This window comes from Chenopodium album, chromosome 19, assembly GCF_948465745.1.
Source record: "Chenopodium album chromosome 19, dcCheAlbu1.1, whole genome shotgun sequence".
Classification (NCBI taxonomy): domain Eukaryota; kingdom Viridiplantae; phylum Streptophyta; class Magnoliopsida; order Caryophyllales; family Amaranthaceae; genus Chenopodium; species Chenopodium album.
In genome coordinates, this window is record NC_137852.1 from 11530420 (window position 1) to 11549993 (window position 19574).

Below are 19574 nucleotides of genomic sequence, written 5' to 3' on the forward strand. Positions count from 1 at the left end.
TCATCTTGAACAATTTTGGGCTCAAAATTTCGAATTTCTTGAAATTTTGTTTGAGGTTTAAGGAACTTAAATGGGTTTGAAGTTTTGTTTGGAGAGAGAAAGTGAACTTTTGGTAAAAAAAAAATTGAAATGATTTGTAATTAATGTATGGTAAAAAAATAATTATAGTACTACTTATCTATTTCATTATACAAATTTCTTTTAAAAAAAATATATATACAAATTGTACGAATGTACATTATAAATGAACATTATGTTCTTTTATGTATATGTCCATGTACATTATAAATGACTACTATGTTGTTTTATATGACCATGTTCACTAGTATACTATGTTGCTTTATACTCCTAGCATATATGTAAAATTTAGGTTATTGCAATAATAAATAAATTTTGATGTACAATAATAGTTGTAGAAATAAAAGCGATTGTTGTTGTTTTTTTTTTTTACCCTACTCTAGGTATTATCCCGTCCAAAAACTAGAAATTTTTATTATAAAAGATTATTTTTGCCTAGGCAAGAACTTGAAAAATGATAAAATCATAGTCTTATTAGCCAATTTGGGGAAATGAATAAAATCATAGCCTTATAAAAAGAATACATTGCTCTTTGTGTAGGGCAAAAAAATTATGAAAATTGAAAAGAAACCAAATATGGAACCCGCTGGGTTACATCACTGGTTAGAGTTATGTTATTCCTCTTATCTCCATATTCTACAATTTAACAGATACTTCATATTGAGCAACAAAGATTGAAGTTAAAAGTCTTAGTTAATCAAGGATACATGCAATTGCAGAATATGGGCATGAAGCAAATGCAAAGAATCTTTCAATTGAGACAATTATAATTAGTGAAGCTTTGTATATATTTATAGAGATCCTTCATATTTCAATCCAATTAAATTAATCCATAAAAGAGCAAAGTCGTAAATGAACACGGACATGATGAACACAAGCTTATTTAGCTTAGCCTCATGTACAGTTTAATTTTTCATTATGACATGCCAAGAGACAACTTGAATTGTTTACTTCACCAGCTTTCTAGTCTCGACGATGAGACTTGGACAGATACATACACTAATGCTCATTCCTCTATCAAATACCTCAATGCGACCTAAGCCATTAAATCAACCCCATGAACTTTGCTAGCTAGGTTTTCTATGATATTATCAATCATCATTAACTTTGGTTCTCTGTCAATAAAAAGAAGGTTAAATTACCAAACCCCTAAAACAGAGGATTAATCACTTCCATATCTTCTTTAAGATCAAAAATTTATAAGCAAACAATTTATTAAAAAAGTTTATTACATCAAAATGATGAATAAATAACAACAAACCAACCTCAAGCAACAAAAGGAGAGGAAAAAGGCCTAGTTCAGTATATGTGACTTAGTAGCAATAGAGTTTGTGGATGATCACAGAGAAGTAGTACTCCGTACAATTTTCGCCTTGGTAATGAATCATGGTGTATTAAAAAAGGTGAACTATAGCACAAATCAGTACTTTTTTGGCCCAATTTAACAATCAGGATCGCACAACTTAATAGTAACTCTAGTTTCATTTCACAGAATCATATGGTTATTAATTCTGTGAGATTGATATTTCAACTAGCCCCCCTGATACAAACTAATACTAATTAAAGCTTAATCATCAACATTCATTTTAAAAAAAAAAAAAAAAAAAAAAAAAAAAAAAAATTGTAGCTCAAACTATTTTTTTTTTTTTTTTTTTTTTTTTTTTTTTTTTTTTTTTTTTTTTTTGTAAGAGTAAATGGTGAGCATATATTGTGAAACAAACTTTGTCTACTGACTATTACTGTTTTCATCCTAGCTAAGTAAATTTAGAGCAAGCTTTTAACATTCCTGTGGCTTTGATGAGACGCTCAAGTAAATTTAGAGCAAGCTTTTGACAGGCATCCTGAGCCTCCTGGTTTTGAAAGACAAAGAAGAGATGAAACAAGTAATGACCAGCACCAGCTTAAGAGATTAGAACTAGTGTCAGGGCAAGGGAGCTGTAGTACTGCAACAGTTAGGATTTATCACACTAGGAACAAAGAAAGGGGTCTTATATGGCGCTGGACTGTAAAGCATGATGAGACTGTTCTCGAGCAAGGAGTGCTACAGCAGGCTAGGCAGAATAAGGAGGCCAGTTTCCTTGATTCTGTATTGAATGGGTTACAAGGAGCCTTTAATCTCAATCTGTGGCACCTGCAGATCGAGTCAAGTGAGCAGAATAGCATAAATTGGATGCAAACTGACCACAAGAGCATCCAAGGAGATAGAATGATTAAAGATAAAATTAATGAGCTCCTCCCCTATTCCATTGTGTTACTGTTATCTACAAAAGTGTAAGGGATTAGATCCCCTAAAAAAAAGAGATGAGACCCTCAACTGTAACAACAGGTCAAAGGGTTGAGTGACAACAATAAACAAGAATTATTTTCTTGTACATTACAAGAGCGTTATCATGGTAGTTTATGTCCATCAGTAACGATTAAAAATTGACGTGCACAAATAAAATAACAATTTGAGCAAAAAAAATACACCTTAACCATACAATATAGATAAGCAAAAGAACTTTACTTTACAATAACCATTGTCCTACTAGAAGGGCAAATTTAGCAAAGCTTTGTACATTAACATAAATCTAACACAATGACAGTGGTTGTAAGCAAAAGCTAAACTTGAATAATCAAAGCAAATTGAAAAGGAAATTTAGTAGTCAGTACCTACCAGCCATATGCATGCTTTAATACTGGAAGAATTGTCAATGAATCTGGCTAGGCCATTTTACAAATAAGCTTTCCGTTTACGAAATCAAAATCACTTGATGATGATGTTATAAAACTACCCGAAAACTCAACATCACAAGTTGGTGAGCTCCTTGGAAGCTTAAACAAGGATATACAAAACTCACGTTCCTCCCAGAGTCTTTTTTTTTCTGAGTCAAGCTTACACAAGAATATACAAAACTCACGTTCAGCAAACCAAACATCCAAGTAAAGCTTTTCCAAAACTTTTGCATTTGCTAGAATGTACCCTAGCAACTTAAGCCCACCAATACTCCCACTAAGTCGTAGTCCCTTTATATCTATTGTCTTGAGCTTACTCATCAAACCAGTAGTTACAATGTCTGGTGCATGCCAATACCTCAGCGTCATTTCGCTACCATAATCCATATTTTTGAGCTGTAAATTAAGATGCTTCAAGTTGGGGAAGCATTGCAGCGAAACCAACACATTCTTGCAATCATTAAGATCAACCCTATGCAAGGTCGTTGTAAGATGGACAAGATTTGAAAACAAATGCGGATTCACATTCACAGAAAGGTAAGTGAATACATCACAACACCTCACCTCTAGCTCAAGGTTGTATATACTAGACATTCCTCTAAAAAATTCGAGGAACCGATGAATCTCCTCACCCTCATCACCTTTACACTTCTTATCAAAGTTAATGCACGCTTTGACTAATGCAGTTGGATTATGGCAAAAGTTGTAAGGTAAAGGGGTGCCAAATGTATGATCTATTTCAATGTGTGCTAATTTGGGTGCATCAATAGATATCTCATCAACGCCCGGCTCCACATAAGAAGCAAGAACCTCTAACTTCAAAGACTTTAAATTCGGAAAATTAAGATTTAGAAGAGGCAGTGTATCAACAGACTCCTCATTGCGGAAGAGATTAAACATCAAAGTTAATTCTTCCAACAATGGGGAAGATTCATGTAAAGACCCTAACCAAGCAGGCACATGTATGAGGTACCTTAAACTGAGTTTCTTCAGATTAGGAAGTTTAACATCTCTATTTTTCATATAATCAAACTCAAGCAAACTAGACAATTCCAAAATTACCAGAGATTGACAACTAAGCAAGCAAGTAGGTATTGGAAAGTTGTCATGGTCCCAATCTCCCTCAGTATAAATCAATTGATGAACATTTCGGCGGCAAATTTCATGAAAGCATGATTCTAGTTCTTCTTGAGCAGATGAAATTGACCGCCAGATCTGAATTTTGAATACGTTGATTTTCGGGGAAGTAAGCTGTAAAAGGATATTTTTGAGGAATTCTGTGGAGACGGGGTTTGTTTCGTTGGAATAGCAGATATCAAAGTGAGTGACGCCGGTCCAGAGGTGGCGCCAACGATGGGATAAAACAGAGGTGGAAGCCGCGGAAGTGATCGGAAGGCGAGAGAGGATTTCGGTGAGAATTGCGTACGGAAGTGAACTCAATCGATCTTCTCCGTCATCGGTTGAACTGCTGCGGCAGCGTCTCACAGGGTTGAGGCTATGCCGGTTTTCGGCCTTTTTTTTTTTTTTTTTTTTTTGTCAGCTTGAAAATGTGACTTTTGGAGTTTTAGGGTTAGAGACACTTTATATACAAGTATGAGTTGAATGGAGTAAAATATCCTTATGGTGTAAATGTAATCACTAACCATAGTAACCAAGGTTTACAAAAAAAATAAGTTAATTTAAAACTTTGGTAATTAATGGTTCGTTTGGCATTGCTATGGTTTTCTGTTTTTTGGTTTTTTGTTATATGAAAGTATATGATATATGTCACATAATGAATCAAGAATTATACTCCCTCCGTCCCTAAATTACATTCCTCTTTCTCGCACCGAGAAAGAGGAATGTAATTTAGGGACGGAGGGAGTATAAACATATTAAAATCATAATACTTTTGAAAACTGGCAACAAAAAAGTGGAAACACCATTTTCTTGTTTCCTATTTTTGGTTTTTAGTTTTGAAAAAAAACAGAAAACTGAAAATCAAAAATGATGCCAAACAAGCCCTAAGTTTTCACATTTTTCAATTTTTAATGATCAAGTTTTTTTTTTTGTGTACATGAACCAAATTTTTCGGTGAGAAAAATAAATCGTGGAACAAAAACTTAATCACTTAGCATAATCACCTAAGGTTAATCAATGGGAAATAAGATGGCGCATATATTTTTTTTCCTTCTTTCGAAAATAGAGAGTTATGATTTGACTAGGGGTGAAAAAAATTTGAGTACCTGGAATTAAAATCGGATTCGGTTAGGAAATGACGGGTACGAAATTGAAAAGGGACCCGGTGGTTCTATTTCCGGGTACTTCGTGATAAATTAAGGAACCAGTTGGGAACTCGGTTACCCAACATATACTCCCTTAGTCCTTTTCTTCAAAACATGTATTTCTGTTTTAGCAAATCAAAACTAAAGACCTATTTCTATAATAAGGTTGTTATCCCTCCGTCCCCGAAAGAACGACCCTTTTGGGTCAATTTTGCGGGTGTTAAGAAAGTTAAATAAAAAGAAATAAAAGTATATTAGAAAGATAAATTTACATGGGTTTGTAAATAAGTAGAAAAATAAAGTATTAAAAGTAAATGAAAAAACAAAATTTATATATATATATATATATACACACACACACACTACTAAAATTCGGCCAAATTGCGACCATCTCTGACGATCGCAGATTATAGTAAAAACGGTCGCAATTAATGATTGCGATCGTCAACGGTCGTAAGGTGATGGTCGTTATTCACGTGGTCGCAAAAAATCATTATTGCGACCGTTTGACGGTCGCAGATTTTTTGCGACCGTTATTATTATTTTCAACGACTGTTTAGAAAACGGTCGCAAAAACTAAAAATTGCGACAGGTAATATCAGCGGTTGCAATTTTTGGAATTAGCGACCGCCATAAGCAGTCGCTAAAATTAAAAAAAAAACAAAAAAAAAAAAGAAAAATCACACTACTGTACTTCACATCTAGCCTCACACCAACGAAACCACCTTTGCCCACTACCACTGCCAACCCAAACCACCTTCACCCACCACTTCTGCCCACCCTAACCACGAAAACCCACCGCCACTGACCTGAAACCACCTAACCCACCACCACCGCCAACCCAAACCACCTTTACCCACCACAACTCCCCACCCTAACTAGTAAATCAACCGCCGCTCACCTAAAACCACCTCAACCCAAAGTCGCCCACCCGAAACCACCTCAACACAGCGCCACTCACCCGAAACCACCTTAACCCACCGCCGCCCAAAAAATTAAAAAAAAATAAGAAAATTACCCATAAAACAGAAATAAAATTATACAATAATTATACAAATTACAGAAATTTACCCACAAATCAAAAATAAAACAATAACATAGATCTTTCAAAAATTATAAAATAAAATTACAATAAAGTAACACAAATCAGAAATAAAACAATAATATAGATCTTTCAAAATTAAAAACTAAAATTACAATAAAACAATTATACATAATCAGAAATTAGAAACAATAAATCTAGATCAACAATAAAACCTAAATTAAATATCAGATCTAGAAGTTTTCACAAAAAAAAAAACATCAGATCTAGAAAACCTTGACTTCTCTTAGGCTCGTTCTTGTGACGGTGGAGGTCTTGTTACGGTGTGTGGTCGTGACGGTGGAAAGCAGCGTGGAGGAGAGAGAAATTGCCGGCATCAACACCACAAGCGAAGCTAGCTTCCGATTTGAGCCAAAGCTTGAATGAGCAGCGATTTTCGGCTTCTTATTCTTCAATTCTCAAGTGCTTTGCTTCATTTTCGGCAGTGAAATTCAGAGAATTAGGAGGTGAGAGTGAAAGAGGATGGGCGTGAGAAGGATAGAGTGGGGATAAGGAAAATGGAGGAAGAGGGTCGAATGAGAACAGAGAGAGAGAGGAAAGAGATCGGAGAAGGGGAAGCAGATCAGGGAAAGAAGAAGAGGAAAGAGAGAGAGGCGTGAGAAGAAAGAGAAATGAAAAAAAATGAGAGAGGGGAAGTGGAGCGGCTGTACATTAGGGTTAGGGCGTGTCCCTCTTTTATATTATCTTTTTTTAAAAAAAAAAAAATCTTTTGCGACAGGCAATAGCGGTCGTAATTTTGCAACTGACTCACAAACGGTCGCAATTTTATAGATTTGTGACCGACTCTGAAACGGTCGCAATTGTACAAACTTGCGACCGACTATTAAATGGTCGCAATTGTACAAACTTGCGACCGACTATTAAACGGTCGCAATTGTAGAAATTTGCGACCGCTACTAACGGTCGCAATAGCATTATTTTAATTTTGAATTATTTTTGACATGTATTTTATTTTACAAAATTATTTAAATACCTTTGCGACCGTTTTATAACCCAAAAACGGTCGCAAATCTGCGACCGCTTTAAAAACGGTCGCAAATCTGTGACCGCATTCAAAACGGTTTTGCGACCGTTTTCATTACGGTCATAGAAAAACGGTCGCAAATTGGCCGAATTTTAGTAGTGATATATATATATAAACTGATGTAGAAAATGATTAAAATTATGGTAAAAATGTTTTTTTATAGCTATATAAAATATTTGGAAAAATTGATGGGAATAATCCCATCTTTTGAGCGTTGGAGATTTTAATAATCCTACCTTTGGGATTCTTTTTAATAATCGGGAAATTATCAATGATACCCTCCAGGTTTTGACTTCTATCAATGATACACTTCATTAAACTTTCACTGTCAGCGGTACCCCTAAACGTTTTCCTAAATTGCTACAGTAAGCACAACGTTAAGTAAACGTTAAGTTGGGTGTTTTGGCTGGTTTAATGGGTTGGGAAGGTGAAAACACTCAAATGCCCCTACCATTTAATCTCCCTCCAAAAATTCCCTTTCAGATTTCCCTCCTTTTATTTCGATATTCCCCTCTTTCCTATTTAACCTTTTCCCAACTTTTTTTTTCTTTTTTTCATTTCCCATGTATTTTGTCTTCTTTTCCTTTCTCTTTCAGAATTCTTTCAACTCTTACACTTCAATGGCTTCTTCTGGGGCTGTCCTAACTAAAATCTCATAAAATTTGGCATTTGGGAATGTCCTAAACATTCTCCGTAACCCACCATCATCATATATTGGCCAGTGTTTACCAATATAAGCATAAGAAAAAATTAAATAGAGTTTAATATAACTACTCCCTTTTTTGTAACCTATCTTCAAATTCTATAATTAAACCCATGAGGTTACAAATATGAGGGTCCACATCACTGTCAATAGTATGCATCTTATACTTAAATCAAAACAGATACATTCTGCAAAATCAGATTAAATTACCTTAATTTAACCACACCAAAACATCACATACACACTCAAGAACAATACAAATTCAAACCTAGGTTCAACATTTAAGAAGTAAAACTGTTTCATGCAAACACAAACACAATTTCCTACTCAAATGTATATTTATATCTAACAAAATACAAAATTTAGTATGCAAACTTGATCATATGGAAATCGAGCATAATTCAGAGCAAAATCTAACAACATTTACAAATTGTACACAAAATCCTACAAATTATGCAAAGATGCATACATTAACTTAAACACAACAATTTAAACCAAAAAAGCCAAAATTCACAACAAAAGTAAGCACTAACCTTTTAAAATCCATAAAGAATCGATTAACCTCCAAGGATTTTGCTTCACTTGAACGTCAATTAAGGTTTACAGAAGAAGAAGAAGAACAGGGGAAAAAATGAGGGAGATCAACGATAAAAAATTTTGTATTTAATGTTGTTGGTTGGGATTGGAGGGGGTCTTATTGAGTGGGGGGAATTTTAGTCAAGCAAAGTCAGCCCAAAATCGCTATCAACTAATGGTAATTAATGTTTACTTGACGGTATGATTACGGTAGCAATTTAGGGAAAAGTTTAGGAGTACCGCTGATAATAAAAGTTTAATGAGGTGTATCATTGATAAAAGTCAAAATCTGCAGGGTATCATTGATAATTTCCCTTAATAATCCCACCTTTATACCTTATCCGCTTCTAATAAGCAAACAATTTACATCTAACTTTCAGATTTCGCTCTAGTTTTGTTTCACCTATTAGATAAAAAAAATTTCCCTGATAATAACAAACCAGCAGTAACTACTAGCAATGCACATAATTACTAAAAGAAATGAACTTGTAAAGTTTATTACATAGAAATAACCAAAAAGATGAATAAATAACAAGGTTTTACGTCGCTGATACACATCAAACACTTCGAAAAGGGATTTAAAGCATTAAACAAACATCAAAAGAGTAATTAAAAATCAATACCTCATAAGCTGGATTAATGTTGGCTTTGGGAAATCAAGAAATTGTTCACATATAGTCAATTAGGCTAGGCTGGAGATTTCTCTTATAAACTCTCCATTTTTCCAGTCATTACTTCATACTCTAACTAGCCCAGATATACGAAACACAATCTCACAAGTTGAAGATGCCCTAGGTAGCTGGAACAAAGACTTACAGAATTTAAACACGTTCCATCGCACAATTATTTTTTCAGTCATCAAGTTGTAACCATAAGAATTCTCACGCCGTATCTGAATCTTTTCCAAAACAAGTGCATTACTTAGAATGTACCCTAGCAACTTGAGCTCATCATCAAAAGCTCGTAGTCCGGTTGTTATTACTATCGTCTTGAGCTTATTTAAACACTCTGGTACACACCAATTTATGGGATCCATTACGGGATTTGAATACTTTATTATACTTTGGCATACCTCAACATGCCTTAAATTAGGAAAACATGTCATCGAGAGTAGCAATTCCTTCCACCCACCATAACCTAAACTCGTTTCAAGACGTTCTAGATTAGGAAAGGTCCCGAGATTTACAGAGTTAAGGCAATGATATGGATCATGATTGGTAAGCTCATCATTCATTATCCGGAGAGAAAGCTCCCTAACACTAGATAATTCCCGAATAAACTTGAACATTTCCCGTCCAAGCGGTACATCTAAATGCCTCAGATTCCAGTACATGTCAATCGATGCATTGACTAATTTCGACGGATTCTGAATAGAGTAATAATCTGAAGTGAAGCTAACTAGATTAAGGGTCTCCAATTTGGGTGCATAGATGAGGATTTTGGGCTGTTGGCTGTGCCAATATGCCAACAAATCTATTCGCAACAACCTCAGATTCGGTGCTGATATATTCAGAACAATCTGGGGTTCGGGTTGGGATATATGGTCTTTAATAAATATCAAATCTGCATCCATCAAACTTTGACTTGACCTAAATAGATTCCCCAAAAACTCATGAGGGACGCCAACGATATAGTTCAGCCTAATTTTCCTCAAATTCGGAAGTTGAATATCTGTATTTTCTGGTAAATTAAACTTGATCATACCTTTTAATATCAAAACTACCAGATTCTTGGAAGAAAACAGAGACGCCGGAACAGGAAAGCAATCCTTAGAATAAGGCTGATCCTCTTCAATAATGATCTGCTCCACGTTTCGGCCACAAACTTCCCGGAAACATGCGTCTGCTACACTAGGGTCACATAAGTAGGACAGAGAACTTAACTGAAGTTTGAAAACACGGAGTGTCTGAAAGGTCAGTTGTCGGACAATGTCAACAACAGCATTGGAGAATAAGTCTGATGTTCGTTTGGAAACGTAATGTCCATCATTGTCGAATTTGAAAAAGGTGACACCAGTCCAAAGGTAGCGCCATCGATGAGATAAGACGGAGGTGGCAATGGCAGAATTGATTTGGAGACGAGAGAGTATATTGGCCAGAATATCATCTGGAAGAGAACTCAATTTGTCTTCCTTGCTCTTCATTCTCCTGTAGGCTGTAGCAGTAGACATACTGCAGAATTGAGTAGGTTAAGTTGAGGGCTAAGGTGGTGGTATTGCACCTGTCAAAAAACAAAGGTTATGGGATGCTAATACTTTAAAAAATAATCAAGAACAATTATTCCAGATTAAATTTATAGGATTAATATTCTGTGTATTCTGTTATGGTAGGATATAGGATTAATATTCTGTGTATTCTATTATGGTCGGATATTATTGTTTTTAAAAAAAATATTCCCTCCGTTTCATAATGTTAGTCCATATACTATTTTGGGCGTTTCAAAAAGATCTACCCATATTAAATATGTTACATTTTTTAACTTAATTTTTTTGGAAATAATTGGTTGTGGATTGATGACATAGATCCAAGTAAGGAAATCTCTACCTTGAATTATGCAATTATGACTTTCAAAAATATAAAAAAATTAAATAAGTTAAACTAATTATGAATTATTTTGTAATTTGATGTTAGATTTCAAATATTTTTCTTTTCTTATTTTATGTGATTGGTTCCATAGGACTAACATTATGAAACGGAGGGAGTACACTGTATGAAATTATAAACGTTCCATTTACCATAATTAACATAATTATAATTATTGATATAAAAATTGATAGAGAATATCCGTACACCGTAGATATCATAAATATATTCATTTCAATATATATCCTACATTATTTATTTATTTATTTATTTAAAAAAAAAAAAATTCTCTTGGATAAAAAAAAGATAAAGTAGCAGAAAGAAAAGATAGAACTTTGTGTAAAAAAAAAAAAAAAAGATAGAACTCAAGATATCACGTATTAATAAAGAAAAATTATTTAGGTTCGAGCAAGTGTGGACGGAGAGTGAGAATTGTGAGGGTGTTGTTGGGGATGCGTGGTTGATTGGGGGTGATAGTGTTGAGAAAAAACTTGAGGTGTGTGCTGAATATTTAAAGTCTTGGAGTGATAAGGAATTTGGGAAAGTGTTTAGGGAGATTCGCAAGAAAAGAAGGAAGCTTAGTAGGCTTAATAGGGGTTGGAGAACTGCGGCTCAGGTGCGGGAGAGACGCAAGATTGTGAAGGAAATTTCTGATATGCTCCATGTAGAGGAGGTGTACTGGCGGCAAAGGTCGAGAGCGTTATGGTTGGCTGACCGTAACTCAAGCTTCTTTCACAGGAAAGCTAGTCAGCGGCGACAGAAGAATTCAATTAATTCTCTTGTGACTGAGGATGGAGAGCGACGTGATGATGCGGAAGGGGTGTGTGCGATTGCTGTTGATTATTTTAGTACTCTCTTTACTGCTGCCCCGACGGTGGATTATGATGCGGCTTTGGCTGGTATTAATAATAGGGTCACGGATGATATGAATAAGCTTCTTTGTGCGGAGTATAGGGCGGATGAGGTGCTTACCGTGTTGAAACAAATGCATCCTCTTAAAGCTCCCGGTCCGGATGGTATGTGTTCTTTATTTTTCCAAACTTATTGGCGTATTGTTGGTCCTGCTGTTACTTCTCTTGTGTTGGGTGTTCTTAGGGGTGATGATATTCCAAACAGCTCGTGGATGATCACAGAGAACGTATTTTTAAAAATGGTTGCAATTGATCAAACTAATAGTACAATTTTCTCCTTGGTAAATGAATCATGGTATATTGAAAAAGGGGAACTATAGCAGAACAGGGTAATATTTGGCCAAATTTAACAATTTAAGTAGGTAATTGCATCACTTAATTACTCGTATTAGGTAGCCCTGGCTTCACAGAATTCTCATTTGGTTAATAGTTCTATGAGATTGATATTTCAACAAGTCCGCTTGAGTCCAACTAATACTAATTAAATAGATAGAGTGATAGACAGAATATATCTTGAGCATATTTTTTTAAAAAAACTGTAAACAGACCAGTACTGCTTTCTGGGTACTATGGATTTCAGACCCTCAATTGTCATGAAAAGTTTAAGTTTGGTGATAACAAACACGAATTACTTTCTTTAAAACTGACATTACAAGAACATTAGTAGTTCAAGTTCCTTAACATTATAAAATTGACATGCATAAATCTAAACGATTCAAGAAAATACAAAATAAACCATAACCATACCATATAGACCGAGAAGCAAAAGATCGGATCCCGACTTTACATTAGCCATTATCCTAGTAGAACGAAAGGCAAGTTTACAGTTCCATAGCAAGCTAAGGCTTGTACATTGACACAAACCTAACACATTAATTGAGAAGCGTTTGTAAGCACAAACCAAACTAAATTTATCAAAGCAGATTCAAAAGGAAATTTAGAAGTCAGTACCTGCTGCCTGCTGGCCATATATATGCATCCATAATGTTGGAAGAATTTGTCATTGAAAGGTAAGCCTTCCATTTTTGAAAGTATTACTTGAAGATGTAATAAACCTACCCAAAAACACCACCTCACAAGTCGATGAGCTCCTTGGAAGCTTATACAAGGACCTACAGAACTCACATTCCGTCCAGAGTTTTTGTTGTTTAGTACGTTCATGAAACCAAACATCTAAGTAAAGCTTTTCCAAAACCTTTGCATTACCTAGAATGTACCCTAGCAACTTGAGCCCACCAATACTCCCACTAAGTTGTAGTCGCTTTATATCTATCGTCTTGAGCTTACTCATCAAACAACTAGGTACAATGTCTGGTGCATGCCAATTCCTCTGCTTCATTTCGCTACCATAATCCGTTCTTATGGGCTTTATACGAAGATGCTTCAAGTTGGGGAAGCATTGCAGCGAAACCAACAAATCCTTGCAATCATTGAGGTCAACCATATCCAAGGTTGTTGTAAGATGGACAAGATTTGAAAACATGAGCAGATTCACATTCAAAGAAAGGTAAGTGAATATATTACAATACTTCTCCAACTTTAGTTCAAGGTTGTATACACTAGACATTCCTCTGAAAAATTCAAAAAACCGGTGAATCCTCTCATCCTCATCTTCAACTTCATCTTCATTTTTCTTTCAAAAAACAAAAAAAAAAAAAAAAAAAAAAAAAAAAAAAAAAAAAAAAAAAAAAAAAAACTTCATCTTCATTTTCATCTTTATCCCTATAATAGAAGTTAATGCACGCTTTGACTAATGCAGTTGGTTTATGGCAAAATTTGTAGGGTAAAGGCCCTAAATGGTAACCAAATGTATGTTCTATTTCAATGTGTGTTAATTTGGGTGCATCAATAGATATCACATCAACACCCTGCTCCTCATAATAAGCCTCAACCATCAACTTCAAAGACTTTAAATTCGGGAAACTAAGATTTAGAAGAGGCATTGTGTTTGGAAGCTGCCCATAATCAAGGAGATCAAACATCAAAGTTAATTCTTCCAACAATGGTGAAGATTCAGATAAAGAATCTAACCAAGGAGGCACTTGTCGAAGGTAGCATAAAGTGAGCTTGTTGAGATTAGGAAGTTGAAGTTGAACATCTCTATTTTTCTCCCAATCATACTCAAGCGAACCAAACAATTCCAAAATTACCAGAGATTGACAACTAAGCAAGCAAGTAGGTATTGGAAAGTAATCCTCATCCCAATTACAAATCAATTGCTGTACATTTCGGCGGCAAATTTCATGAAAGAATGATTCTAGTTTATCAGGTTCAATAAATTTAGTAATTATTTTGATTTTGAATACGTCGATTTTCGGGGAAGTCAGATGCATTAGGATGTTGCTGACAAAGCTGAGGAAATAGGTGGGGATTGGCGATTTAACATTGTAGAGCTCAAAGCGAGTGACGCCGGTCCAGAGGTGACGCCAACGGCGGGATAAGACGGAGGTGGAAGCGGCGGAATTGATTGGAAGGCAAGACAGGATTTCAGCGAGGATTGCGTCTGGAAGTAAACTCAATCGATCTTCTCCGTCATCGGTTAACCTCCTTCGCCGTCGTCCCACAGGGTTCAGAATATGCTGGTTTTCGGACATTTTTTTTCTTGAGGATTTGAAAAGGTGGTTTTTGGGTTAGAGACCCTAGAATATGACAGGATTTGGAAGATGGATGACTTTCATCTTTTCTATTACCTCCTATTAATCTGAACTTTGCCTCGTCCGCCCAAATTAATCCGAAATTTCAATTATTATCTATCACTCCCAACTTTAGGGTATTAATTTCTATTGCACCTAATAAGTCATCCAACCTGATGTAGTAAGTTACTTAGAAACGTGTCAACACGTGATAGGTCCAAAAAACAAAAATAAAAACAAAAATTTTGAAAAAAGGAAAAATACACAGCCCCCCACCCTATCCCGAAAAACACCACACCCCCACCCCGTCGGAAAATCGGCCCCTTCCCCGAAAACCCCTCCTCCGCTACCGGAAACCGCCGCCTAGCCACCCCTTCTCTTCCCCCACCCCTGAAAACCCCTCCCCCACCCCTTTTTCTTCCCCAAATCCCGCCCAGCCACGAACGAAATTCTCATGGGATAATCAGATTGAAATGGCCCCAAATCTCGGTGGTCGTTTGCAGGGAGAAGTGGTGTTTTCTGGTGGTCATTTTCAGCGCGCGGCCAATTTTCCAGGGAAAGGGGAGGGTGGTTGATAAGTGTTTTATTTGTCCACTTATCATGGTATTTTTAGCACAATTTTGTTGTCATTTTCCCCTCTTTATCCCCCTTTCCGACTCCTTTTTGTGTATGATTACAACTTTTGGCTTCCCCGTTCCTTTTTATGTGTGTGTTCGTGTTTGTAGATGCAAGGAGAAATTGGTCACATAACATGAACATGAAGAACTATATTGGAAGCAAAGCACAAGAGGAGAGGGCGTGCAGCCTGTTAGGAGCGGGCGCTCCTGCCTGAACTGCCACATTCTGCCTCCCTAGCACTTTTAGGAGCGGGCGTGCACCTATTTAGGAGCGGGCGCTCCTCCCTGTTTTCCTACAAACTGCCTCAAACTGGTGCAAGAGGAGAGGGCGTGCAGAGAGCCCAGGAGCGGGCGCTCCACACCTAGGAGCGGGCGCTCCTCCTGTTCTGAAGCCCGATTTTGACGGATTTTACGATGTAATTTCTGGGCATATAAATAGGACGCTTAGCTTCAGTTTTGGGGATCTTCTTCCCCTTTAGTTTTCTTAGGCTCTTAGTTCTTCTCAACCCTCATTAATTAGCTTAGATCTTCTCAAACTCAATCATTGTAGTAGATTAATTGAAGATTGTTCTCTTGAATTCAACAATTTCTCAACTTTGAAGCATTTTAAGTAATCTCTTTCCTCTATCTCTTACTCTTTAATTTCAGTTTTTATTTACTTTTAATTGTTAATTTCTCTCTTGATCTTGCTTAATTGTTGTTGCATGTCCAATCTACCTTATTCCTACTACTCCTCTTAACTTATTAACTTAATGCTTGGATTAGAACTTGTTGTTTTGATGTCCCTCACCATGTTTAGTGAGTAGTTAATTAGCTAGGGGTTGGGTGAAGACCCAACCAAGCCATGGGTTGATTGATGTTTGTGCTTGCATGTTCATTTTGGATTGATGATTGATTGTTAAAGAGATGGTTAATTGCATGTGTAATTGGATGGCCACTTATTGCTCATGTATTCACTTCTATGCTTGCATTGAGAGATGAAGTCTAGTTGTGAGCCTTTTCTTATTATGGTTATGCTAATCTCCTCTTGATTATGGTTCCTTGTTTGAATGATGTAGTAGTCTTAGTTGCAACAATTAGGTGAGAAATCTCAATTGCTTGTGCTTTAATGCTTTCTTGGACCGATCGAAAGACAAACCCGAGTTAGTAGTCTACTTCTCATTGTTAAGACTTGGTTGGCCTATCTTGTTAGTTGAGTTTGGTTTAGGAATGCTTAGTGTTGTGGCTTCGAAAGAAGGTAACATTGAGTGCCCCCTCTATCACCCAATTTGTGTTCGTGCTTGCCTATTGATTTGATCCGTTGGTTTGGTTGGAGTCGATCCCTATTCCCCCCTAGTGTTTGTCTCCATAGTAGTTATCTAATCAAAACCCCCAATTTGTGACCGAACTAGATTGCAACCGTTTCATACTCTCGGTGTACTTACCCATTCCCTGTGGATACGATCCTCTACTTACCCTAGACTTGTCTTAGGTTGGTTTAGGTAGAAATATTGTTTGGTTTTAGGGTGATCGTCCAACGACCGAATATCCCTCTACCAAATTAAGGCATATCATTCTTGTTTTCTTAGTTCAATTTTTAATTTATTGTAATTAGTAGTTAGTGATGTAAATGTTCAAGTTTGAAAAAAAAAAAAAAAAAAAAAAAAAAAAAGAAAGAAAGAAAGAAAGAAAAAAAAAAAAAAAAAAAAAAAGAAGGGAAAGAAAAGAAGTGATGAATAGCCATCACCCTAGCAATTAAACAAGCTTGGGGGTGCGTTTTTATTTCAAGTTTATTCATATTTTGTAATTTGGGTCAAAGTTAGAAACCTCTTTAGGTTTGCTCTTAGTGCTATATACCTTAGCTTGACTTTAATTGCAAAGCACTTCTAGTTTTCTCTATGCCTTAATTTGTGCCGTAATCCTTGAGTCTTGTAATGTTAGTAGAGTAGTTGAAGCCATAGTCGGTGGAGGGAGTTGGTTCACAAGCATATGGAGAGGGTGCTTATCATTGAGATGTCGAGTGTTCTAAACCTTCTTTTGTCTATTTTTCTTCCGGCTCCTTCGAGGAGTCATGAGACACTACCATTAGGGGGAATTTGAACTTTGTGTTGGGGACGCGGTAAGATTGGTTGAATGGACCAAAGTTGAGTACATTCGGGAAGGTTAGCTAGGCCTTGGCTAGTCATGACCGTGGTTGATCTTAGGCATATACCTCATGCTCGAGTTTTATTGCTTAAGGATTCTTTTATCTTTACATGTGCTTTTCTTTGAGCGGATTAATCTATTGGTTTCTTTTGCGCCAAGTGAATTGCTTAGGGACAAGCAATTGGCTAGTTTGGGGGAATTTGATAAGTGTTTTATTTGTCCACTTATCATGGTATTTTTAGCACAATTTTGTTGTCATTTTCCCCTCTTTATCCCCCTTTCCGACTCCTTTTTGTGTATGATTACAACTTTTGGCTTCCCCGTTCCTTTTTATGTGTGTGTTCGTGTTTGTAGATGCAAGGAGAAATTGGTCACATAGCATGAACATGAAGAACTATATTGGAAGCAAAGCACAAGAGGAGAGGGCGTGCAGCCTGTTAGGAGCGGGCGCTCCTGCCTGAACTGCCACATTCTGCCTCCCTAGCACTTTTAGGAGCGGGCGTGCACCTATTTAGGAGCGGGCGCTCCTCCCTGTTTTCCTACAAACTGCCTCAAACTGGTGCAAGAGGAGAGGGCGTGCAGAGAGCCCAGGAGCGGGCGCTCCACACCTAGGAGCGGGCGCTCCTCCTGTTCTGAAGCCCGATTTTGACGGATTTTACGATGTAATTTCTGGGCATATAAATAGGACGCTTAGCTTCAGTTTTGGGGATCTTCTTCCCCTTTAGTTTTCTTAGGCTCTTAGTTCTTCTCAACCCTCATTAATTAGCTTAGATCTTCTCAAACTCAATCATTGTAGTAGATTAATTGAAGATTGTTCTCTTGAATTCAACAATTTCTCAACTTTGAAGCATTTTAAGTAATCTCTTTCCTCTATCTCTTACTCTTTAATTTCAGTTTTTATTTACTTTTAATTGTTAATTTCTCTCTTGATCTTGCTTAATTGTTGTTGCATGTCCAATCTACCTTATTCCTACTACTCCTCTTAACTTATTAACTTAATGCTTGGATTAGAACTTGTTGTTTTGATGTCCCTCACCATGTTTAGTGAGTAGTTAATTAGCTAGGGGTTGGGTGAAGACCCAACCAAGCCATGGGTTGATTGATGTTTGTGCTTGCATGTTCATTTTGGATTGATGATTGATTGTTAAAGAGATGGTTAATTGCATGTGTAATTGGATGGCCACTTATTGCTCATGTATTCACTTCTATGCTTGCATTGAGAGATGAAGTCTAGTTGTGAGCCTTTTCTTATTATGGTTATGCTAATCTCCTCTTGATTATGGTTCCTTGTTTGAATGATGTAGTAGTCTTAGTTGCAACAATTAGGTGAGAAATCTCAATTGCTTGTGCTTTAATGCTTTCTTGGACCGATCGAAAGACAAACCCGAGTTAGTAGTCTACTTCTCATTGTTAAGACTTGGTTGGCCTATCTTGTTAGTTGAGTTTGGCTTAGGAATGCTTAGTGTTGTGGCTTCGAAAGAAGGTAACATTGAGTGCCCCCTCTATCACCCAATTTGTGTTCGTGCTTGCCTATTGATTTGATCCGTTGGTTTGGTTGGAGTCGATCCCTATTCCCCCCTAGTGTTTGTCTCCATAGTAGTTATCTAATCAAAACCCCCAATTTGTGACCGAACTAGATTGCAACCGTTTCATACTCTCGGTGTACTTACCCATTCCCTGTGGATACGATCCTCTACTTACCCTAGACTTGTCTTAGGTTGGTTTAGGTAGAAATATTGTTTGGTTTTAGGGTGATCGTCCAACGACCGAATATCCCTCTACCAAATTAAGGCATATCATTCTTGTTTTCTTAGTTCAATTTTTAATTTATTGTAATTAGTAGTTAGTGATGTAAATGTTCAAGTTTGAAAAAAAAAAAAAAAAAAAAAAAAAAAAAAAAGAAAGAAAGAAAGAAAGAAAAAAAAAAAAAAAAAAAAAAAAGAAGGGAAAGAAAAGAAGTGATGAATAGCCATCACCCTAGCAATTAAACAAGCTTGGGGGTGCGTTTTTATTTCAAGTTTATTCATATTTTGTAATTTGGGTCAAAGTTAGAAACCTCTTTAGGTTTGCTCTTAGTGCTATATACCTTAGCTTGACTTTAATTGCAAAGCACTTCTAGTTTTCTCTATGCCTTAATTTGTGCCGTAATCCTTGAGTCTTGTAATGTTAGTAGAGTAGTTGAAGCCATAGTCGGTGGAGGGAGTTGGTTCACAAGCATATGGAGAGGGTGCTTATCATTGAGATG

General features: G+C 36.4%; 2 protein-coding genes and 1 pseudogene across 2 annotated transcripts; all 3 read right to left on the reverse strand.

The window, feature by feature from the left end:
- Nucleotides 1–2781: 2781 nt before the first annotated feature.
- On the reverse strand, nucleotides 2782–3816 carry LOC145594046 (putative FBD-associated F-box protein At5g22720). Its single transcript, XM_081650393.1, has one exon. It carries the CDS (start codon nucleotides 3814–3816, stop codon nucleotides 2782–2784), a length of 1035 nt encoding a protein of 344 aa, XP_081506519.1.
- Nucleotides 3817–9198: 5382 nt separating this feature from the next.
- On the reverse strand, nucleotides 9199–10632 carry LOC145594047 (F-box/FBD/LRR-repeat protein At3g26920-like). The gene has a single exon (XM_081650394.1). It carries the CDS (start codon nucleotides 10630–10632, stop codon nucleotides 9199–9201), a length of 1434 nt encoding a protein of 477 aa, XP_081506520.1.
- Nucleotides 10633–12892: 2260 nt separating this feature from the next.
- On the reverse strand, nucleotides 12893–14549 carry LOC145594048 (putative FBD-associated F-box protein At5g53635; annotated as a pseudogene).
- Between the last annotated feature and the right edge of the window lie 5025 nt (nucleotides 14550–19574).